We start from the raw sequence: 25,447 nt of genomic DNA on the forward strand, positions 1-25,447 counted from the left end.
TCAGCTTTTGATGTTGTCACAGTTTTTTCTTTTAGCCCTTCTGTTAGGTACGTAGTGATATCTCACTGTGGGTTTTTTCTTTCTCTAATGGCTAGTGATTTTGAAACTCCTTTTAATATGCTTATTTGCAATTTGTATAAGAGAATTCTTTGGTAAAATGTACCTTATTTTGCTTATTTTCTAATTGGAGTGTTTGTCTTTTTACTATTGAGTTTTGAGAGTTTTAAAAATATTTTCCAGAAACTAGTTCTTTATCAGATAGGTGGTTTGCAAATTGTTTCCTGTCTGTAGCTTGTCTTTTAATCTTCATAACAAGATCTTTCACAAAGCAAAAGTTTTAAATTTTGATGAAATTCAACTTACTGATTTTTTTTCTTTTATGAATCATGCTTTTGGCATTATATCTAAGAACTCTTTGGCCAAGCCCTAGATGCCGAAGATTTTCTCCTACATTTCTTCTGAAACTTTTAAAGCTTTATATTTTACATTTAAATCTATGATCAATTTTGAGTTCATTTTTGTGTAAGGTCTATGGTTTAGGTTGTGGTAATCAGAATTATAATATGACCCCCAAGATCTTCCCCCTGATGTACTGTACATGTATTATATAATTTACCCTCTCTCCTTGAGGGTGAGACTAGTAAATAGGAGATTATCCTGGATGGGCCTGACCTAATCAGATGAGCCCTTTAAAAGAAGGTGAAGTGTCAGAGATGTGCTCTTCTTCTGGCCTGGAAGAAAGCAAACAGCCAAACTGAGAAAGGAGGGGTCCATTTGGCAAGGACCTGAGGGGGTTCCTTAGGAGCTGAGAATCACCCTGGCTCATTTTCTTGCTGGCTGAATCCAGCAAAAAAATGGAGACCTCCGTTCTACTACTGGAAGAACTAAATTCTGCCACTTGGAAAGAGGGCCCTGAATCTCAGAGAGATCACAGCTCCAGCTGAAACTTTTATTTCAGCCTGGTAAGACCCTGAGTGGAAGACCCAGTTAACCCATGCTAGACCCATAGAAACTATGAGATACTAAATTTGTGTTGTATTAAGTCATTAAGTTTTGGGTAATCCTAGAGTGTGGTGCTACTTTTGTGCTTATATAGATAAGGATTCTGATTACTGGAGCTTGCATCTGGGTGTTAGAGAAAGAAATGGGACATCCACGCTGTTGGGCACAGTGAGTTGGTAGATCGTCTTCTGGATGTGGAGGCTTCCTGAAGCCTTACTTGTGCCTTTTGTTTAAATTAACTTCTACTGGAGTATAGTTGATTTACAGTGTTGTGTTAGTTTCTGCTGTACAGCAAAGTGAATCAGTTATACATATACATATATCCACTCTTTTTTAGATTCTTTTCCCACAGAGGTCATTACAGAGTATTGAGTAAAGTTCCTTGTGCTATACAGTAGGTCCTATTCATTATCTTTTTTATATATAATAGTATGTGTCAATCCCAATCTCCCAATTTATCCCTGCCTCCTTCCCCCATTGGTAACCATAAGTTTGTTTTCTACATCTGTGGCTCTGTTTCTGTTTTGTAAATAAGTTCATTTGTACCCGTTTTTTAGATTCCACATATAAGTGATATCATACGATATTTGTCTCTCTCTCTGACTTACTTCACTCAGTGTGACAAGCTCTAGGTCCATCCATGTCACTGCAAATGGTATTATTTCATTCTTTTTTATGGCTGAGTAATATTCCATTGTATACAGGTACCACATCTTCTTTATCCATTCATCCATCGATGGACATATAGATTGCTTTCATGTCCTGGCTATAGTAACTAGTGTTGCAGTGAACATTGGGGTACATGTATCTTTTTTGTTTTTAATAGATCTTTATTGGAGTATAATTGCTTCACAATACTGTGTTAGTTTCTGTTGTACACCAAAGTGAATCAGCCTTATGTATACATATGTCCCCATATCCCCTCCCTCTTGAGCCTCCCTCCCATCTCCCTATCCCACCCCTCTAGGTCATCACAAAGCACCGAGTTGATCTCCCTGTGCTATGCTGCTGCTTCCCACTAGCTAACTATTTTACATTTGGTAGTGTATATATGTTGATGCTGCTCTCACCTCTCACTTCACCTCAGCTTTCCCTTCCCACCCTGTGTCCTCAAGTCCATTCTCTATGTCTACATCTTTATTACTGCCCTGCAAGTAGGTTCATCAGTACCATTTTTTTTTCCTTTAGATTCCATATGTATGTGTTAGCCTACGGTAGTTGTTTTTCTCTTTCTGACTTACTTCACTCTGTACGACAGACTCTAGGTCCATCCACCTCACTACAAATAACTCAATTTCGTTTCTTTTAATGGCTGAGTAATATTCCATTGTATATATGTGCCACATCTTCTTTATCCATTCATCTGTCAATGGACATTCAGGTTGGTTCCATGTCTTGGCTATTGTAAATAGTGCTGCAATGAACACTGTGGTACATGTCTCTTTGAATTATGGTTTTCTCAGGGTATATGCCCAGTAGTGGGATTGCTGGGTCATATGGTAGTTCTATTTTTAGTTTTTTAAGGAAGCCTCCATACTGTTTTCCATAGTGGTTGTATCAATTCACATTCCCACCAGCAGTGCAGGAGGATTCCCTTTTCACCACACTGGAAAGCATTTATTGTTCCTAGATTTTTTTGATGATGACCATTCTCACTGGCATGAGGTGATACCTCATTGTAGTTTTGATTTGCATTTCTCTAATGATTAGTGATGTTGAGCATCTTTTCATGTGCCTCTTGGCCATCTGTATGTCTTCCTTGAAGAAATGTCTGTTTAGGTCTTCTACCCATTTTTTAACTGGATTGTTTGTTTTCTTGATATTGAACTCCATGAGCTGTTTGTATATTTTGGAGATTAATCCTTTGTCTGTTGTTTCTCCCATTCTGAGGGTTGTCTTTTTGTCTTGTTTATGGTTTCCTTTGCTGTGCAAAAGCTTTTAAGTTTAATTAAGTCCCATTTGTTTATTTTTGTTTTTATTTCTGTTACTCTAGAAGGTGGGTCAAAAAAGATCTTGCTGTGGTTTATGTCAAAGGGTGTTTTTCCTATGTTTTCCTCTAAGAGTTTTATAGTGTCTGGTCTTACATTTAGACCTTTAATCCATTTGGAGTTTATTTATGTGTATGGTGTTAGGTAGTGTTCTAATTTCATTCTTTTACATGTAGCTGTCTGGTTTTCCCAGCACCACTTATTGAAGAGACTGTCTTTTCTGCATTATATGTTCTTGCCTCCTTTGTCGTAAATTAGGTGACCGTATGTGCATAGGTTTATGTCTGGGCATTCTATCCTGTACCATAGATCTATATTTCTGTTTTTGTGTCAGTACCATGCCGTCTGTATTACTGTAGCTTTGTAGTATAGTTTGAAGTCGGGGAGCCTGATACCCGCAACTCTGTTTTTCTTTCTCAAGATTGCTTTGGTTATTTGGGGTCTTTTGTGTTTCCATACAAATTGTAAAGTTTTTTGTTCTAATTCTGTGAAGAATGCCATTGGTAGTTTGATAGGGATTGCATTGAATCTGTAGGTTGCTTTGGGTAGTATAGCCATTTACACAATATTGATGCTTCCAATCCAAGGACATGGTATATTTCACCATCTGTTTATGTCATCTTTGATTTCTTTCATCAGTGTTTTATAGTTTTCTGAGTACAGGTCTTTTGCCTTCTTAGGCAGGTTTATTCCTAGGTATTTTATTCTTTCGTTGCAGTGGTGAATGGGCTTGTTTCCTTAATTTCTCTTTCTGATTTTTCGTTGTTGGTGTATAGGAATGCCAGAGATTTCTGTGCATTAATTTTGTATCCTGAAACCTTACCAAATGCATTGATTGGCTCTAGTAGTTTTCTGGTGGCATCCTTAGGATTTTCTATGTATAATATCATGTCATTGGCAAACAGTGACAGCTTTACTTCTTTTGTGATTTACATTCCTTTCATTTCTTTTTCTTCTCTGATGATTGCTGTGGGTAGGACTTCCACAATAGTGGTGAGAGTGGACATCCTTGTCTTGTTCCTAATCTTAGTGGAAATGCTTTCAGTTTTTCACCATTGAGTATGATGCTTGCTGTGGGTTTGTCATATATTGGCCTTTATTAGGTTATTAGGTTGAGGTAGGTTCCCTCTGTGCCCATTTTCTGGAGAGTTTTTGTCATAAATGGGTATTGAATTTTGTCAAAAGCTTTTTCTGTATCTATTGAGATGATCATATGGTTTTTATTCCTTAATTTGTTAATGTGGTGTATCACATTGTTTGATTTGCATATATTGAAGAATCCTTGCATCCCTGGGATAAATCCCACTTGATCATGGTGTATGATCCTTTTAATGTGTTGTTGGATTTTGTTTGCTAGTATTTTGTTCAGAATTTTTGCATCTATGTTCATCAATGATATTGGTCTATAGTTTTCTTTTTTTGTGATATCTTTTTCTGGTTTTGGTATCAGGGTGATGGTGGCTTCGTAGAATGAATTTGGGAGTGTTTCTCCCTCAGCGATTTTTTGCAAGAGTTTGAGAAGGATCGGTGTTAGCTCTTCTCTAAATGTTTGATAGAATTCACCTGTGAAGCCATCTGGTCCTGGACTTTTGTTTGTTGGAACATTTTTTATTATGGTTTCAATTTCATTACTTGTGATAGGTCTGTTTATATTTTCTAATTCTTCCTGGTTCAGTCTTGGAAAATTGTACCCTTCCAAGAATTTGTCCATTCCTTCGTGGTTGTCCATTTTATTGGCATATAGTTGTTTGTAGTAGTCTCATAATCCTTTGTATTTCTGCGGTATCAGTTGTGATTTCTCCTTTTTCATTTCTAATTTTATTGATTACAGTCCTCTTCCTTTTTATCTTGATGAGTCTGGCTAAGGGTTTATCAATTTTGTTTATCTTCTCAAAGAACCAGCTTTTAGATTTATTGATCTTTGCTCTTGTTTTCTTCGTTTCTATTTCATTTATTTCTGCTCTGATCTGTATGATTTCTTTCCTTCTACTGACTTTGGGTTTTCTTTGTTCTTCTTTCTCTAGTTGTTTCAAGTGTAGTGTTAGATTGTTTATTTGATATTTTTCTTGTTTCTTGAGGTGAGATTGAATTGCTATAAACTTCCCTCTTAGAACTGCTTTTGCTGTGTCCCATAGGTTTTGGGTTGTCATGTTTTCATTGTCATTTGTTTCTGTGTATTTTTTAATGTCTTTGATTTCTTCAGTGATCTCTTGGTTATTTAGTAGTTCACTGTTTAGCTGCCATGTATTTGTGTTTTTTACAGTTTTTTCCTGTAATTGATTTCCAGTCTCATAGCGTTGTAGTCAGAAAAGATGCTTGATACAATTTCAGTTTTCTTAAATTTTCCAAGGCTTGATTTGTGACCCAAGATGTGATGTATCCTGGAGAATGTTCCATGTGCACTTGAGAAGAAAGTGTATTGTGCCACTTTTGGGTGGAACGTTCTATAAATATCAATTAAATCTATCTGGTGTATTGTGTTGTTTAAAGCTTGTGTTTCCTTATTTATTTTCTGTTTGGGTGATCTGTCCATTGGTGTAAGTAGGATGTTAAAGTCCCCTACTATTATTGTGTTACTTTCAATTTCTCCTTTCATGGTTGTTAGCATTTGCCTTATGTATTGAGGTGCTTCTATGTTGGGTGCATAAACATTTATAATTGTTACATCTTCTTCGATTGATCCTTTGATCATTATGTAGTGTCCCTCCTTATCTCTTGTAACAGTCTTTATTTTAAAGTCTATTTTATCTGATATGAGTATTGCTACTCCAGCTTTCTTTTGATTTCCGTTTGTGTGGAATATATTTTTCCATCCCTTCACTTTCAGTCTGTATGTGTCCCTATGTCTGAAGTGGAACTCTTGTAGACAGCATATATATGGGTCTTGTTTTTGTATCCATTCACCCAGTCTGTGTCTTTTGGTTTGGGCTTTTTTTTTTTTTTTTTTGCGGTAAGCGGGCCTGTCACTGTTGGTGCCTCTACCGTTGCAGAGCACAGGCTCCGGACGCGCAGGCTCAGCAGCCATGGCTCACGGGCCTAGCTGCTCTGCGGCATGTAGGATCTTCCCGGACTGGGGCACGAACCCGTGTCCCCTGCATCAGCAGGCGGACTCTCAACCACTGCGCCACCAGGGAAGCCCTTGGTTGGAGCATTTAATCCATTTACATTCAAGGTTATTATCAATATGTGTGTTGCTGTTACCATTTCCTTAATTGTTTTGGGTTTGTTTTTGTGGGTCTTTTTCTTCTCCCGTGTTTCCTGCCTAGAGAAGTTTCTTTAGCATTTGTTGTAAAGCTGGTTTGGTGATGCTGAGTTCTCTTAGCTTTTGCTTGTCTGAAAAGCTTTTGATTTCTCTGTAGAATCTGAATGAGACCTTTGCTGGGTAGAGTAATCTTGGTTAGAGCTTTTTCTCTTTCATCACTTTAAGGATATCCTGCCACTCTCTTCTGGCCTGCAGTTTCTGCTGAAAAATCAGCTGCTAACCTTATGGGGATTCCTTTGTATGTTATTTTTTTTGTTTTTCCCTTGCTGCTTTTAATATATTTTTCTGAATTTAATTTTTGTTAGTTTGATTAATATTTGTCTTGGTGTATTTTTCCTAGAGTTTATCCTGTATGGGACTCTCTGTGCTTCCTGGACTTGAGTGACTGGTTCACTTGGGGGTTCCTCCTATCTCCTTGGGTGTCATGGTCCTCCACCAGCAGCTGGCAGGCACCCTAGTTTTGGGGAGACGCTAACTCAGCGTCTTCCCACACCACCATCTTGACGCCTGCATGTATCTTTTTGAATTATGGTTTTCTCCAGATATGGGCCCATGAGTGGGATTGCTGGATCATATGGTAGCTCTATTTTTAGTTTTTTTAGGATCCTCCATACTGTTCTCCATAGTGGCTGTACCAATTTACATTCACCAACAGGGTAGGAAGGTTCCCTTTTTTTCACACCCTCTCCAGCAACCTGTGCCCTTCTGACTCTAGGCCACTCTCTGTTTTGGTTTGTGGGCACAAACACAGCTGTTGCAGCTCTCCTTCACACCAGTAGGGGAAGAGCTGCCTAGCTCAGTCACCGTGATGCAGAGGAGTGCTCTCCATACTTGTTGATGGCTTACTTTTATTTTTGAACCAGTATCTCCAATATATGTATGTATGTATATTTATACCTTTATAAATTGTATACTTGTGTTATTGTTAAATAAGCTCTATAACATAAAACAAAAAAATATAGAATATTTTAAAGGTATGATTTTAAAAGATTTTTAAAAGAAAGATTAAAAAGTTAATATAAAAACTATGGAGACAGTAAAAAGATCAGTGATTGTCAGGGGTTGGGGAGAAGGGAAGAATGAGTAGGCACAGAGAATTTTTAGGGCACTGAAACTCTTCTGTGTGATACTACCATGGTGGGTACATGTCATTATACATTTGTCCAAACCAATAGAATGTACGTCACCAAGAGTCAACACAAATGCAAGCTATAGGTTTTGGGTGATGATGTGTCAGTATAGGTTCACTGATGGTAACAAATGTACCACTCTGGTGCAGGATGTTTTTGGGTGTGTAGGGGCAGGGGGTATATGGGTAATTTATGTACTTCCCACTCAATTTTTCTGTGAACCTGAAACTGCTCTAAAAAATGTAGTCTATTAAAAGAACTAAATATAAAATAGAATAAAATCTATATATGGAAGTCTCCAATTTTTTTTCCATTTTAACTCACTTTGGGCACTGAATACATCCCAGTGGGTATGCAAGACAATGGACTTTCCCTTTCTTTTTAATAAAGAGATAAAATTTTTATTCTTTGATATGGATTGGCACTGGTATCATCACTTGGTCCATTTTTTAGACATTAATATTTCCTGTTAGGTATTTTGGGAAAAGGTGGAAGGATTCTACAGTGCAGCAGGGCTGAGAATGGTGTCCTCACTTGTTTATTTACTTTCTTTGTATTTCACCATGAACTCTTATGTACCCTGTATGGTTAAGTAATTTATGGATTAAATTATTTTTCATAGTTTAGTCTTTACAGTAGTTTACAATGAGATAAGAGGTAGTCTTTAAAATCTTCTATATAAGGTTTGCTGTTTTTCTTGTGGCAAAATGCTTCAAATTACTCTTGAACTTGAGTGTGAATTATGTACTTTTCTGTAACATAAAGAGAAGGGTTCCAAATCTGTAGACCTTTTCTTTGCTGGCAAGTGGCTATCAAAAGCATTCTATCTATAAATTTTTTTTTAAAGAAGCCAAGAGAAAACACATTCTGTCACAAGAAGTTTTAAAAAAAATGAACTGCTTTATTGAAGGAGTTTTATGGAGCATTATGAAAATAGTTGTTTGGAAGTGTTTCCAGAATTTTGGAATTTTTCCAAAATTGATCTAAATCTATAAAAATTCATATATGTGTATACACATAGAAAGTTCAGAAGCAACATTTTTGAACCAAAACATGTGTTTGAATTTTTGTTAAAAATATAAAATGTATTTAGTATAAAATGCATTTGTGAAAATATAAAAACAGGACATATATTAGTTTAAAGAACAGTTGATTAATTCAGGGAAGTTGGAAATATTTTAGCCAAAATTCCAATTAAAACTTCATTTACTTGATTGATAGGATTGAAACATGCATGTCATGATTTAATAAACACAACCAGTGGTGTACTTTCGCCAAGTGCATCTTCCCTATTTACCACGTCATGGGATTGGTCAGGGTGAGGATTCAGTATTAGACTTCCAAACACGTTTCCCCACTATCCAAAAGCAGAGCGTTCCTATAAAACCTGTCATAAGCTGAAATGGTGTTAAGTGAAGGAGCAGTTACCCTAGGCCCCATCTTGCTAATGGATGAACAAAATAAATGGAGACAAAGCACAGATGCTCACAGACACAGTTCAGAGCTGTGTGGACTTGGTGCTTAGATGCTGAGAGTAGTTCCCGGGGAAGGAGCTTGGAGGGGGCGACTCTCACTGCTCTGGGTGAGCGCTGCCTCCAAAAGGGCTCACTGCAAAACAAACAGTGAACGCTATTTTTGCTTTTTGCCTTTTTCGGTAAAAACAAAAATCCTCTTGGGATTTCTTTCGGTTATCGAAAACAGGTACAAATGCAGGTCTTTCGTGAAAGTGAAGTGGCATAAGGCAAACTTTCGAAGAGCAGGGATACCTGTATCACAAAAAGTTATACAAGATTTTTAAAATTGTAAAGCATATCCAATCATATTTCTTTCACTAACCATCATTAGTAATAACTTTTTGTTGAGAGTAAGAGGTTTCAGGGCTACTGATAAAGCCAAGTTAAGGCCCTCTCCCTCCTCTCATAGCTGTTTATGCTTAGTTTCAAGCCCACTTGTACTTGGTTACACCTTTGTAGAAGTGTTTTCTTGCTTGTGTTTTGGATAGGGTTTCTCTAAAATTTTGTTTCTGGCCCCTTCTACTTTCTCTTCCTTACTGATTCCTCAGAATTCTTGTCAGCTGAAAGCATTCTTACCAGCTTTGATGCCTGCACATGCATGCACACACACATATACACACACACACGTGCAACTCTGTGTGGTAAAGCAAGGAGGTGGATGGCAGTCTGCCATCCTGCTTGAGTCTTTCCTACATAACTTTGTACTGGAATGTCATGGTGAATAGCATTTAGGGCCAGGGCCAGAAACCCAACATCCAAACTAAACAGTCCATTTCCAGATCTTAGACTGGCTCTTGACTGGGGGACGTAGTTGCTATTTGCAGACTAGTAAGAGACGCTTTAACCCTCATTCTCTGCTGTATCCCTACATTTATAAAATGTTGGAATGAAAGTAAGTCAACTAAATGAGCAACCTTACAGAGTAATTTTGTGGTAATGAAGAAAATAATTTTCCTTTAATTCCAGGTGCCAAGGAATAAAATTTAATACTAAAAACTATGAGAATGTTATCATTCTAAGACTTTCATTCGTAGGAAAGACATCTTAAATAGTAACTTTTATTTTATTATTTTTTAATTAAAAAAATTTTTTTACTAGGGTACAGTTGATTTACAATGTTGTGTTAGTTTCAGGTGTACAGCAAAGTGAATCAGTTATGCATATACATTTACCCACTCTTTTTTAGATTCTTTTCCCATATAGGCCATCACAGAGTATTGAGTAGAGTTCCCTGGGCTATATACAGTAAGTCTTTATTAGTTATCTGTTTTATATATAATAGTGTGTATATGTCAATCCCAATCTCCCAATTTGTCCCTCACCTCCTATTACCCCCTGGTAACCATAAGTTTGTTTTCTACATCTGTAATTCTATTTCTGTTTTGTAGTTAAGTTCATTTGTACCCTTTTGTTAGAGTCCACATATAAGTGATATCGTATATTTGTCTTTTTCTGACTTCACTCAGTATGACCATCTCTTGGTCCATCCATGTCACTGCAAATGGCATTATTTTGTTCTTTAAATAGTAACTTTTATTATCAATGGGACGTTTTGTTGTTAGGAAGTAAATATTCATTAGCCTCTAAAATTCTTTATTTTTGAAAGAATTTTAATATATTCAATGTGTAGAATAACTTGTATTTAAAATACTTATATGTCCAATAATACCCCTCAGATATATGGAATCTTTCTTTTATGAGTTAAATTAGTAATTTTCCTAATTTGATATCATTGTCATTATTATAGTTAACATTTACCTGAATGTTTACTGCGTGCCGGATAGTTAAGGTCTTTTCATGTATTAATATTCATTTAACCCCCACAAAATCTTTGTAAGGTAGGAATCATTTTCCCCATATTATGGAGATTTATTATATTTCACATATTTGGTATATCTATTTTACATGGTATACTTACTTTATATAGTATATAGAAATGAAGTATATCCGTAATTACAAATTTTAAAGTAAATGTCAGAGGTTTTTGCTTACCAATTACTTACTCAAAAATATAAACAGAAAATTTACTATTTTGTTGGCATCTAGGCCTTATGATATTTTCCACTAATTGCTCCTTCTCCTAACATCAGCTTCCCAAGGCTCCTACTTTCCCTGAAATCCAATTTTGAAGTCAGTCTAAACTACATAATATGTATATAACAAATTATATAAATAATATACTAGTTCTCAAGTGAGTCACCTGTTTGTGTCTCAGAATTTTTTGTATTCTAAAACACGCTTTTCCTTGAAATAGAGAGAATGTGGAATTTTATATGTTTGAACTTTCTCATCTTGGTATGCTGATTATAAACACAATAGATTATCTCTAAAACAAAAGGCTATTTTTGTCCAGAAAGTGTTTTTTGTTCTGTTTCTCATATAACTAGATAAACCCTACTGAGATTCATATCTCACTGCATGGTATAGTCAAAATCCCAAGGGCCAAAGATGTCACGGGATATATTCTCAAGTGCTGGGCTTGCTTTTGACAGTATCATGCTGCTTTGTCATTGTTTCCTAATGGAAAAAGGTGTGATGTTTTAATACAGGAGTGAGGGGTATTGTATAGCGCTAGACTTCAGGAGGTTGATAGAGAGGTCATGAGATGCTCACTCACTCCTCCTCGTACCCCCTCACTTGATTCCAGCTGTCATTTCCATTTCTTCTACCAAGCTGGCACCTTTCTTTTGTATTAAAGAGTTGGATTTTTCACTGGCATCCTTTATAATATAGTTTGAATGACTTTTTAATACTGGAAGTTAACATTCTTTATTCTTCAAAAGAGCTGTGGATTCTTTGAATAGCTTTGCGATTTCACTGACACTCCTCCCTACCTTTCAGTTCTGAAGGAGGTTTTCATTTTAGAAGCATGTAGTATATTTTACTTACACTAGTTCCGTGAAACATACTTTCTGTATTGATTACCTTACCTTTGCTGCTCTGAAAAAAATATCCTATACAGTAAGTGTTATAGAAAATTGCTTTCATCTCTCAAATACTGCGTTAAAAATTTTAAATGCTTAAGACTCTAAATCCTAAGCAAAAAGTAGATTATTATTTTATTCTTTTTAATGTTATAAAGAAGTAATATGTGGTTTCTCTTAATACTGCACTGAATATCAGAATTTAGTTATTAAAAGCAGATCAAGGAAGGAGCCAAAATAATTATGACTTTTGTTCCATCCATCACGTAAAAATTCAGATATAACTTCTCAAAAAATATTTTATTTTTTAAAAAAGAGATTTGAAGGAATACCTTTTTTTTTTTTTTTTTTTTTTTTTATGCGTTACGCGGGCCTCTCACTGTTGTGGCCTCTCCCGTTGCGGAGGACAGGCTCCGGACGCGCAGGCCCAGCGGCCATGGCTCACGGGCCCAGCCGCTCCGCGGCATGCGGGATCCTCCCAGACCGGGGCACGAACCCGTGTCCCCTGCATCGGCAGGCGGACTCTCAACCACTGCGCCACCAGGGAAGCCCCTAGGAATACCTTTTATATTATAATTCCTTTTAGAATATCATGTATGTGACAATTCATGAAATGTGTTTCTCCAAATTTAAGAAATAGGACTTTTTTTTTTTTTTTTTGAGGTACGCGGGCCTTTTCCTGCTGTGGCCTCTCCCGTTGCGGAGCACAGGCTCCGGACGCGCAGGCTCAGCAGCCTTGGCTCACGGGCCCAGCCGCTCAGCAGCATGTGGAATCTTCCTGGACTGGGGCACGAACCCGTGTCCCCTGCATCGGCAGGCGGACCCTCAACCACTGCGCCCCCAGGGAAGCCCCAGGACAACTTATTAAATGTTGAAATTTTTTATATATTAGAGGCTAGTTCTATTATGACTTACATTGAGATAATAATCCAGGAGCCTATTATTGATAGAAGAGTACTTTCTTCTTTTTATTAAATAAGGCCTTTATGTAAGTTTTCATGCATTTTATGCACTTTAGGTCCTTATATAACAGGAACACATGTATACAAGCCACCTATCACAGATTGTCTAATTAAGATCTTAGTGGAGAATTTAAAAATAGAACAATGGTAATACTACAATGAAATTTACTAGCTTACCATTTTTAGAGGGCTTTTTTATGTTAGGTGCAATGTAGCTGAAGGGTTAAGAGAATGGCTTTGTATTAGATTTTTTTTTTTTTTCTTTTTTGCAGTATGCGGGCCTCTCACTGTTGTGGCCTCTCCCACTGCGGAGCACAGGCTCCGGACGCGCAGGCGCAGCAGCCATGGCTCATGGGCCCAGCCGCTCCGCAGCATGTGGGATTCTCCCGGACCGGGGCACGAACCCGTGTCCCCTGCATCGGCAGGCGGACTCCCAACCACTGCGCCACCAGGGAAGCCCTGTATTAGATTTTTAACTATCTGATCCTCACAACAGTTTTAGAAATAAGCAAAAAAATTGACTTTTCTTCCTATTTTATGGAGGGAGGAGGTGGAGGCTCAGAGAGATGACATGGCATTGCCCAACAAGATAAAGCTAAGTAAGTGGCAGCATGAGAACCAGAAAAAAATAGGACTTGTGATTCCTGGTCCACCATCTCAGTGAAGAAGATAAATGAATTTACAGAAGTAGAGAGAGACTTGGTGTAGGAAGAAACAGATAAGATTTTGTAATTTCTGATTTTTATCTACTTTTGAAACCCAGGGACATATTTTGTGTTAGTATTAGCCCTCAGCTTACCTTGAAATGACTCAAGGTAAGGAATGTTAGGACATGTGAGATGTTCCCAAACATGAGGTCGTACCATGCTTATTTAGTGTTGGGTAACAGAATGAACTTTTGTGTACTTTATCTTTTTATGCCTACAGCTATGCTTTTGCTTCTTTTTTCGACTTTGAATAAAGTATGGGTAGTAATTTATTCACGAGAGTGTTAAGGTTATATTTTTCCAAGTATCTTCATCCTTTTCTATAAGGTATTTTTTGCCAAACTGAATATGACTAATGTGGCTTTTCATCTTTTCCAGTCTCTCTCTCTCCCCTCCTTCCCTCCTTCCCTCCCTCCCTCCATCCCTCCCTCCCCTCCCTCCCTCCCTCCTTGCCTTCCTTCCTTCCTTCCTTCCTTCCTGTCAGTCATTCAAGCCATCCCTGAAGATACAGAGATGATTAGATTTGACACAATATCTGGCCTAGGTAGCTCCTAAGTGTAGTGACTATAAACATGTAAATTAATGCATTTCTGCCAAAGCAATAAATGCAATAGTAGAAGCAAGCATGAGGGACCCACAGAGAACCAGAATAGAAGTTAACACTGCCTTTGGGCTCAAAAGAGCCTTGTTTAAAGAGGTGGTTTCTGAACTGGGTTTTTGAGGGCAAATAGGAATTGGTTAGGCAAAAATCTATGAATTTTCTTTTAACTACAAATAACTCTTTTTCTCAGACATTGTGTATGTTGTTTCTTACTTTTTGTTCACTACATTATTTCATATGCATTCAGAATTGCCCAAATATCTAGTTTCTTAAAGCCCTCTCAAACCAGACTCTTCAGATTGAATATAATTTGGAAATTTTCAGACTGTCTACCATTGTTCTAAGTTGTGGCTGCAGTTGGAACATGGTTTTCTTGTAAATAACATAAAATTATACTTGAATATGTCTTTGAAATGTTTGATTTTACTTTACTGTATTTGAAGTCTTTTGAAAGACTTTTTAGTCTTTCAAAGGTGTAATAGTATTCTTGGACTTAAAATTCACTACAGCTTGCTTTAGAAGCAAAAGTCTACAAAATATGATTAAACTGTGGTACAGAGGCCCAACAATTCTCCCAAATATTACACTACTTAGGGAAGAGAAAAAATCACCAGCACTTGCTTATGTTATTTATTTTATTATAGCCAGTGTAATGCAAGGGTGTTCCTCTGTTATATGAATGAAAATAATTACGCTTTTCTTACAATATAGGAATCATATTATTTACTCTTAAAAAATCATAGGATTAGTTCAGCTCCTTTTGTTTCAAAACATTTGTTTTCTAGGTGGTTTGAAAATTTTACTGAGCTCATTTTGAAATATCTTGCTTATATATCCATCTGTTGTGTGTCTTAAGATTGAAATTTAGGTCAAATTGCAACTTGAATTTAACTTTACAAAGGTAATAAGTGTGCCATCTTTAAAAACTGCATTCTAAATTTTAAGCGCAATAGATCAAAGTACACCTTATTTAAATAAATATTCTGGAAAAAAGTCTCAATTATTTTCTCCCAGACTTTCTTAAAATAGTCACGGTTCTCAATATAAAATGTGAGGTTTAGCTTTATTATTTTAAAGGAGGATGAAAAGTTGTTTATTTTAAAATTTTAATGATTTTGCTTTCAAATTATGGAAATTCTCCTTTGGGGACAGCTTTATTTGAATTGTATGTGGCATTTTTATTTCTTAAGGCTATGATTAAAAGTTTCGTGGATGTCTACCAGCTTGCAAGCACTAGAATTGCTACATTAGAAAAGGAAATGACATCTCATCGAAGTCACATTGCAACCTTGAAATCAGAACTTCACACAGCTTGTTTACGTGAAAATGAAAGTTTACAATCAGTAAGTCCTGCAATATTGTTCTCTTCTTTGAATCTTGGGTCACATTTACATTCATGTTTTTGTTGTTCATAAGATCACTCACCAGTATATATAATTTAGGGTGAGTAATCAATCAAGCAACGTAAAATTATTAAGTGTGGAGAAAATTTTGAAGGAAGAAAAGCAATTAATTTTTCCATTGTATCATGTATAAAGATATGCATATTGTTATCAATGCTAAAACACTACATCAAGATTCCTTTGTGTTTGGCAGTGCAGCTGACAGTTGGATTTGGCAGTATGCATAGTTAAAGCTTGCAACTGTCTGAAGATTCAGTGTGTCCCATTAAGACAGAATATTATTAATTATGCGTATAACCAGAATGGTAATTAGAACATGTGATTATTCTCTGTAGAAAGCTAGTCTTATCCATAATACATGTCCAGCTAAAGTTGCACGTTGTGATTCATCTATAGGATTAAGATTCAGTTTCAGCAGTCATTTTATGTCTTAAAATTTTAGCCCATGATGAAATTTGGGCTCATTTAAGACTAAACAAAATTTTCTACATTTGAAATACGTGTTTGGGGAGTATCAAAAAATGAATATATTTGTGACATAAAGGAATAAAATACACATTTAAACTTTCTCCTCAAAAGCCAGGTATGTCAACATATCTCAACAGTGAGATTCAGAGGGTTACCAATAATTAGAATGTCTTTTTTCCCTATTTGGTTTGATTAGAATGGATCTGGGTGACTTGTAAGGAAAAACAGTATCATTTTGCCATTTAGCTGTTGACCAATTTCAAATGATGTATTCAACAGAAAAAGAGTTAGCATTAAAGCAAATAGATGCATAGTTGTGGTTTGGTTCTTCAGCTCCTTCAGGTCATAGCTCAAGTGTCAGCGTCCTAATGAAAGCTTTATGACCATGGTATTTAAAACTGCAACCACTAACCCTCCCCCACCCTACAAGCTCTGTCTCATTCTCACCCCACGTTGCCTATCTACCTTCTACCTTCCTTGCTTTATTTTTTTCACTATAGCACTTACCAGCTTACATATATTGTATTTTATTTATTTGCTTTTTGTCTGTTTGCTCCTTAGCCTCATAAAGTATAAGTTCCATAAGGACAAGCTATTTTGGTTATTTTCTTCACAGCTGTAAAGGCACTCTAGTGCCAAGAATAGTCCGACCCACAGTAGGTGTTCAACAAATGGTTATTGAATGAAACATACTGAGACCTAATCCAATAAATGAACAAACTAGTTATTTGGGACCTGAGATGAGATTCAGTTGAGTTCAATTTTTTAAATTACTTTGTTAATTTCTTAGTGAGAGAGTAGTAAATTTGACCTCAAATAAGAGAAATCAAGATGAAGAGGAAACCTTTATAAAGATTTGAGTAAGTATTTGGAATTCATTCTAGTCTTTCTCTGAAACACATTTACATTTTTTCCTGCTAACTCTCTGATCCCATTGGTTAATATTACATTATACTATGTCAGCTTTGTTGGGTCATACCATTATTGGTTATTACTGTTATTCATATAAAAATAATTGCTTATGTTCTGAGAAAGTTTGGTAAGGTGGGATTGTTTCCCATGGGTTCAAAAATTTTTTACCAATTATTAAGCTATTGATGTCTTAATGGAGGTGTGCTTAATGTCCTCCACTATCATAATAAAGCTCCACTTCTCAACCTTCTGAACAGATTTACGGGATATGCTCATCATCTTATTAGTAAGAGGAGGTTCACTCTAGCAGTGATTCTCAAAAGGGAATGTGTGTAATGTGAAAATTTTCCCCATGAGATTCTGATGTGTCCTTCTAGGACACTGCTGCCTAATCCCATGTTTCTATGGGATATATGCTCTCCAGGCTCTTCCCTTAGTTGAGAATCATTGTTTTGAAAACAATAATAAATTTGTATACTAATTTCTATTTTTCAAGACATTTAAATATGTATTTTCTAACTTGAACTACTTAAGAACTCAGAGAGATTAATCTTTTAATTTCATAGATGAGAGGTGATATATATAGTTTGGTAGATAAGAGCATTGGCTTTGGAATTACAACCATTAGAAGTACAGTCAAGTGTAAATAACAGAAAACTTGACTAACATGTTTAAGACAGTTTTTTTTGCTCATACAGCAAGAAGTCTAGAAGTAGGTGACTATTGTCATTGGTTTAGTGGTTCAGCTTCTCTGTAATTTCTCTGCCACTCCCTGATTGTCATAAGATGGAAGCCAGCTCTAGGATTTGGAATCACATTCAAGTCAGAGGAATGGGATGGCCCAGCAATACCTGTTTTATATATATGATAAAGCATTGCAAGGCTTTCCATTTAGAAAATATTTAAGTTTTTATACCATACATTTATTTTTTAAATATTTAGAAATTTTAATATAAATTTAATAGACAACAGATATTAAATGTATATTTAAATGTTTATATATTTAAAAGAGAAAAAGCCTTCCAAGGAAGTTCCAAACATATTTCCACTTATATTCCATCAGCTGGAAATGGGTTGTGTGGCCACCTTGAGCTATAATGAGTCAAGGGACAAGGAAATGAGGAATGAATAGATACCGGGTTAACCAATTAATAGTATATCTGACCTGTCATACAAGTCAGATATATCTGGATTCCAATTCAACTTCTGTCAGTTGTTAATCAGGTGACTTGGGTCTCAGGTTTTCATCTGTAAAATGAGGATAATGGTACTACTCTCTAATAGAGATGTTGGGAGGTCTAGTGAGAAGTCTTTTTTTTTTTCTTAACATCTTTATTGGAGTATAATTGCTTTACAATGGTGTGTTAGTTTCTGCTTTGTAACAAAGTGAATCAGTTATACATATACATATGTTCCCATGTGTCCTCCCTCTTGCATCTCCCTCCCTCCCATCCTCCCTATCCCACCCCTCTAGGTGGTCACAAACCACATAGCTGATCTCCCTGTGCTATGCGGCTGCTTCCCACTAGCTATCTATTTTATGTTTGGTAGTGTATATATGTCCATGCCACTCTCTCACTTTGTCACAGCTTACCCTTCCCCCTCCCCATATCCTCAAGTCCATTCTCTAGTAGGTCTGTGTCTTTATTCCCGTCTTAACCCTAGGTTCTTCATGACCTATGAAAGAATGCTCAACATCACTAATAATTAGAGAAATGCAAATCAAAACTACATTGAGGTATCATCTCACACCATCATCAGAAAATCTGCAAACAATAAATGCTGGAGAGGGTGTGGAGAAAAGGGAACCCTCTTGCACTGTTGGTGGGAATGTAAATTGATACAGCCACTATGGAGAACAGTATGGAGGTTCCTTAAAAAACTGAAAACAGGACTACCATACGACCCAGCAATCCCACTCCTGGGCATATACCCTGAGAAAATCATAATTCAAAAAGAGTCATGTACCACAATGTTCATTGTAGCTCTATTTACAATAGCCAGGACATGGAAGCAATCTAAGTGTCCATCGACAGATGAATGGATAAAGAAGATGTGGCACATATATACAATGGAATATTACTCAGCCATGAAAAGAGACGGAATTGAGATATTTGTAGTGAGGTGGATGGACCTAGAGTCTGTCCTACAGAGTGAAGTAAGTCAGAAAGAGAAAAACAAATACCGTATGCTAACACATATATGTGGAATCTAAGAAAAAAAAAAAGGTAGTGAGAAGTCTTAAAGTACTTTGCACTTTGCCTTGCACTTAGTGAATAATCCAAAAAAAGTTAGCTATTATTTTTGTTACCATTATATTTACATCTTTTTTTTTTTTTTTTACGGTATGCGGGCCTCTCACTGCCGTGGCCTCTCCCACCGCGGAGCACAGGCTCCGGACGCGCAGGCCCAGCGGCCATGGCTCACGGGCCCAGCCAGTCCGCAGCATGTGGGATCCTCCCGGACCGGGGCACGAACCCGCGTCCCCTGCATTGGCAGGCGGACTCTCAACCACTGCGCCACCAGGGAAGCCCTACCATTATATTTATAGAAAGTAATTGGATTGCACAACAGGGAAAGATTATTTACTAACATAACATCTTCAGTTTCAAACTGTGTCATTTTGTTCTGCTTCATATTGTAACCTTGAGCATGTAACTCCTGCTCTATGATCACCATCAGTATATTCCCGTGGCTGAGCTCTCTGCCGTTTCTGCAGCCTGTCTGCCCCTCTTTTCACTGACACATTCTTGAAAAGCAGTCTATACTTTCTTCTTCTATGTGCTCATTCTACTGAAACTATTTTCTTAAAGGTCACCAATAATTTTCTGCTTGCTCTTACTATCCATTGGTTCCTTCTCATCTCCTTTCATCTTTCTCAGACATTTCTTCTTTAAATACTCATCTCCTTTGTTTCTCTTGTTATCGACTTTTCTTCGTTGGCTCTCTGGCCTCTACTTAGTTGAGCTCTGCCTTCTTTGTATTATTGTGTGTTAATTCTTTTCTCCACCCATTAGTTTAATATTTATTCTGCATCTGGTCTGTGACAGGCTTAGTTTTGGTCCTGGGGATGTCATGTGAACCTAAACAGACAATCTTCACTCTCATGAACTTAAAATCTAATAATGAAAGTAAATATTTTTCATGTAATCACACTAGTTAATGTGTAATTACTTACCAGGATAAGTTCACCGAAAGAGAACAACTTAAGTGTATAAGAGTTTTTTTAAACAAATGAGCCTGCCTTAGACTAAGGTATCAGTAAAGCCTTTTCTGGGTCAGTGATGCTTAAGCTAATATCTGAAGAGTGGGTATAAGGTACCCAGGGGTGGAAGAGAGTAGTGTTCCAGATCAGGAGGAGAGGAGCACAGATATTTACAAAGGCTCTGTGGTGGGAGGAAGAAATTGAAGAAATTGAGGAAGACCAGTATGGCTGGAATAAAGAGAGCAAAGGCAAGAGTACTCTGAGATAAGAAAGGGCAGAGGTCAGACTTTGTTGTCTTTGTTTTGAGAGCAAAGGAAGAGTCATTGAAAAACTTTGATATGCTCGGATTTGCTTTTTTTAAAAGATCACTTTGGCTGTAGTGTGAAGAAATAATTGAATGTGAAGAACAAGAGATAGGGGTGTGTCAAACAATTCCTAGGTTTTTTTGCTTTTGGAAATGGATTAATGATCTCATTTACTGAGAGAAACAATGGAACAGGAGGGGATATTGTGAGTTTAATTTTGAGTATGTTAAGTTTGAGGTGCCACTGAGACATCCAACTGGAGATGTCACAAAGGCTGCTTGATGTGAAATTCAAGGAAGATGCCAAGCTGGAGATAACAATTTCAAGTCACTATTATACGGGTAGGACTTGAAGCTATCAGCAAGACTGAGACGACATAGGGATGGTTCATAGAGTAAGAAGAGAAAAAGGCCTAAGAATGAAGCTTGAAAAACTCCAGCATATAATGCCTGAGTACAAGAGGATAACGTTGCAAAGGAAGCTGTGAAGGAACAGGCAAAGAAGGAAGAGGAAAACCAAGGAAGTATGATGCCATGAGAAGAGAGAATTTCAAGAAGGGTGACATGCCGATAGTGTCATATACTGCTGAAAAGCAAGTGAAATGAGGACTGAAAAATGGCCCTTGGAGTTAGTGCATGGAGGCCCTTGGTAAACTTAACAAAGGCTCTTTCAGCAAGAGGTGGCGAAATTAGTGGAAGTTGAACAAAAGAAGTGAATTTAGACATCTGCTGCAAAGATTTAGCTATTAAGTGTGAAAAATAGGAGTGGAGTGTTCAGAGGATTCAGGGAGTTCTAAGACAGGAATGACTTAAATATGTTTCAGTATCTTCTTAAAATAGGCCTCCCACAGTCTGGTTTTGACCCTGTCCACTATACTGTCCATTTTTATAATTTCAATTATCACCTTTTTCATACTGCTCCTTTCTTCTACTTCTTTTTTTTTAACTCCAGCTTTCTTTTGACTAGTGTTTGCATGATATATCTTTTCCCATTCTTTTCTTTTAACCTATGTTTTATATTTACAGTAGGTTTCTTGTAGAAAGATATAGCTGGTTTTGTTGTATTTATCCATTTGACAATCTCTGGCTTTTAACTGGATGATTAGATCATTTAAGTTTAATATAATTATTGACATTTTTGGATTTTTGTCTACCATTTTAGCTCTCTTATGGGGATGAAGGTGAAGACATGATCTCTGCTTTTGTGGATTCCTCTTCTAGCAAGGGAAATGGTCACATAAGCAAATATCAATACTAAAAATAGGCATGTATAAAGTATGTGGGAACATAGATGAGGGAGGAGTTCATTCCGCCTAACATTGTTAGAAGAAGGTACTGAGAAGATTAAATGTTTGCAGGAGTCTTTGAAGGATGTCTAGCAATTTGACACCTTGTTAAGGGAGAAGAGCAGTAAAAAATCTTTGCTTTATTTTGATTTGAGGAATAGGCCTCATCCGTAGTACATATATTTAATGAATTAAATTATGAGTTTTTTTGTGTAATAGAAATGTATTGTTACTTTAGTTCCATTCCCCCTCTGAATCAAAGACATCCAACTCACCCAAACAGCCTGTACCCGCTGGAGCCCAAGACTGCTTGCAGCAGTCACTCCAAACCTTACCTTCACATGTTTGCAATCCATTCTTGCACCATCCAATCCCTGCTTCTTACTTTATAACCTAATTTGGTTCTGTCTCTGACTGTTTTGCTCTTGATGTTCTTATTTGGTCTCTGTATTTGTTATTTTGGTCCATTCTCAAAACTCCATTACTGGGTCCTCAGATGATCTAGCTCTCTGCTCCAGTACCTGCTTCAATTACCATCACCTCCTTCCCCTCATATATAGCTTTAGAGTCAGGCAGACTTGGGGGTGCTTTCTGGCACTCTTACTTATTACCCACACAGTGCTCTAAGCATCAGCTTCAGTGTTTGTAACATGTGGGTGAAATTCCCTACATTGTAGGCTTGTTGTGAGGATTAAACAAAGATACAGTGTTTGGCATATTGGTAGATCCTCAGTAAATATTGGCTCGCTTCCCTACACACACAAATTTTTCTGATAGTTACGTATATATCATACAGCTAAGCTATACTTGTAGCTTTAAGAAATATATGTAAGCATGAGGAAATCTTTTTATGAGTAGGCAAAAGATCCAAAACAACACTTAAATCAGTGCTTTTAGCACATTTAATACTAAATACAGCTGCTGTTGTTATCACTTACTTAATCAACTCAGGCAAGTCAGTATATGCTCATTTCTAAATTTTCTACCATTTCACTAGATAAGAATAAAAAAAATATTCATTATTAGTTAAGAAAAAACTTAATATACCATGGTGTGGTAATGCATAGAAAGAGATGGATTGTATGGCAGATATGAATAGTCATCTTTAAAAGCTTTATCCCCCTTTAGGTGACATTTTCATTTTTTGTTCAGTAACATGTAATAGTGATGCTGGAGTTCATCTAAGAGTTCTCATCAATTGTATACTTGCCAGGACTTTAACATTTTCAGCATTTTGGTCTTTGACCCATTAACTTAGGGCTGTTCTAGAGCTTTTATCTTGAGTAATAGTAACCAGAAAGAGCTTTGAGTAAAGAGCTTTTGAATCCCGTACAGCCCAGTAGAGAACAGTACAGCAGTCAGAACCAATTACTTGTGGGTGTTTGGAGACCGGCACACCCACAACTGTGGAGAAACACATGATATTTCAGTCTGTGAGAGATAGAATGCCAAACCCAAATACTTTGCTGTGAGTTATGGTGCTTCAAGCTACAGTATTGATTTGCCTCATTTCCATTGTATGTTTAAGCAGTATGTTTTTGATTCTACAGTACTTTATTTGTGAGAAAATAGTGAGTAACAAATCAGAGGAGCATTCCATTTAGTATATTGCAGGGGAGAGATCGTTGCATCATTTTTCAGATTATGTCAGATTCGATAGTTGTCAAGTGGTGTTATATTGTTAATCAAGCAGAAGGGTTTAGATACTTTGGTTAATGTTATTTTTATCTGTTAAGATAAAAAAAAGGACCCCTTTATCTTAAGTTCTCAATTAAAATTCTGTCACATTTATTTTTATTACATTTTCTTGAGAGAGGAAGTATTGTTTGTTAGTATTGTATGGATAAAGAAACTGACAGAATTTAAGTAACTTACTCTAGGTAAATTGTTTTCATAAACTTTATCTCAGTTGATTCCTGATGTTTATTATTGAGGTTTTTAATCTTTCAAGAAAAATAATCTTTAAAAATGAGCCATAAACCAAGCCTTAATTTGTTGAGATAGGCTGTACAGTGCAGTTCAGTGGTATCAAGTACAGATTCTCGAGTCTCACTCCCAGGTTTTTGATTAGAACCCAATCAGATTAGAACAAGGCCTCTGATTTCTTGTCTGGTGCTTTCCTATGAGACTGCAGTGTGGGTTAAAACAAATCTCTGCCATCAAGGGCTTTCAAGTGTAGTAGAGACTACAACCATTATACAGATAATTAAAAGAATGACATTAAAGTGGAATCACAGAGTGCTATGAGAGCACCTAACTGGGGATCTGACCTTGGCTTCAGGTGGTCTAGTTGAGGAATGGAGATCTTAGTTGTGATAAGGAAGGTTAAGGAGGAGTTGACAAGGGAAAGCACGGAATGCTGAAGGGATGGAAAGACAGACGTCTGTATGACTTGAGCAGCGTGCATCAGGTGGAGAATGGTGAGAGATGATGCAGACTTGTGGAGGAGCACTGTGGCTGTGACTCTCAGCTTTCTGAGAAGCCCTCTGACTCATACGTCTCCATTAATGGCACTGGAAAACGTCTACCCCCTTTGCTTTATGTATTTACTCTTCCCAACTGCACATTTAATTCTTTTCCATTTAATTCTCAAAATTCACTGACATTTTATGTCATAAAAGCCCTTGTTTTACCCTTTTGCTAAATATTGCTTACTTAGATGCTCATTAAATTCTTCCACATTTTAATCGTGAGCTCCAGCTCTGGCCTTTGGATACTAACAGAGTTAAATAAGGGAAACAAAAAACATCAAAAGGTGGGACAGCCCAGTCAATATGCAAACATTTTCCTTGATCCTTGACACAAATTTCCAAGCTGTTAAAGGTTTTCCATAGTCCAGAAACTCAAGCTTTTTTTATACAGTAAACAGGGGCCTAGAGATAATAATAATGTATATTCCACTGGCCTCACACCTCTTCTGTAGCCTTTTAGTTTTTGTATGATGCAGTTTAAGAGGAGCTACTTTTATGATGAATGATATCTGTATAGTGACTGTAGGGGCAAGATATTATAAATTTTATATTTATGTATATTAAGTATATACATATATAATTGATATATTGGGTTGGCCAAAAAGTTCGTTCGGGTTTTTGGTATGCTGTTACAAAAACCTGAACGAACTTTTTGGCCAACCCAATATAACATTTTATAAACATTTAATATTAGATATATTTTATATATAAGTATAAATATAAAATATGTTTATATGTAATAAATATATGTATATAATTCTGTTCTTCAGTGATGAAATGTTACAAGGGTGGAGCAAAGAGTAGCAAGAACGAAAATGTCCAACTCTGATCATTATAATCAATTAGCAGTTAAGCTGTAGAGAATAGAGATGGCAGTTTGGCAATCTAATGCTCTCAATAGTCCTACCAGTTGTTCAGAGTGGTGGCAACTAAATATGCTGAGTATCTCTTCTACTATTTGATCTTTCTTACTAAATTGATTTCTTTGAAGGCTTCAGTTACCTGCTAGATTTTCAGAAATCTCCATTCTGATTTTCTGCAAAAACCTCAGACTCACTGAGGTCCCAAACTGAACACGTTACCTAACTCCACCACTCCCCATTTTCCCAAACTCTCCTTTCATTATGTTCCCTGTGTCTGACATAGCTAGCTATTCACCTCACAGCCCAGCGTAGCACCCTTAACATTTGTTCTACATACTTTCCCTCCACCACCAGTATTTAATCAGTTGCTAAGTCTTAATGTTTCCACCACCACAGGATCTCTCAGACCCAGTCTCTCCTTTCTACCCTTGTGTTCACATTAAGT

At 36.8% G+C, this 25,447-nt stretch overlaps 1 protein-coding gene across 1 annotated transcript in view; it reads left to right on the forward strand.

Moving 5' to 3' along the window:
* Positions 1-25,447, forward strand: part of CCDC171 (coiled-coil domain containing 171) — a 362,781-nt gene that overhangs the window by 298,125 nt on the left and 39,209 nt on the right. The window contains exon 25 of the mRNA XM_032636251.1: positions 15,281-15,433. Coding sequence (XP_032492142.1) covers positions 15,281-15,433 — 153 coding nt within the window. The remainder of the gene's footprint in view (positions 1-15,280; positions 15,434-25,447) is intronic.

The sequence above is a fragment of the Phocoena sinus genome, chromosome 6, assembly GCF_008692025.1.
Source record: "Phocoena sinus isolate mPhoSin1 chromosome 6, mPhoSin1.pri, whole genome shotgun sequence".
Lineage (NCBI taxonomy): Eukaryota > Metazoa > Chordata > Mammalia > Artiodactyla > Phocoenidae > Phocoena > Phocoena sinus.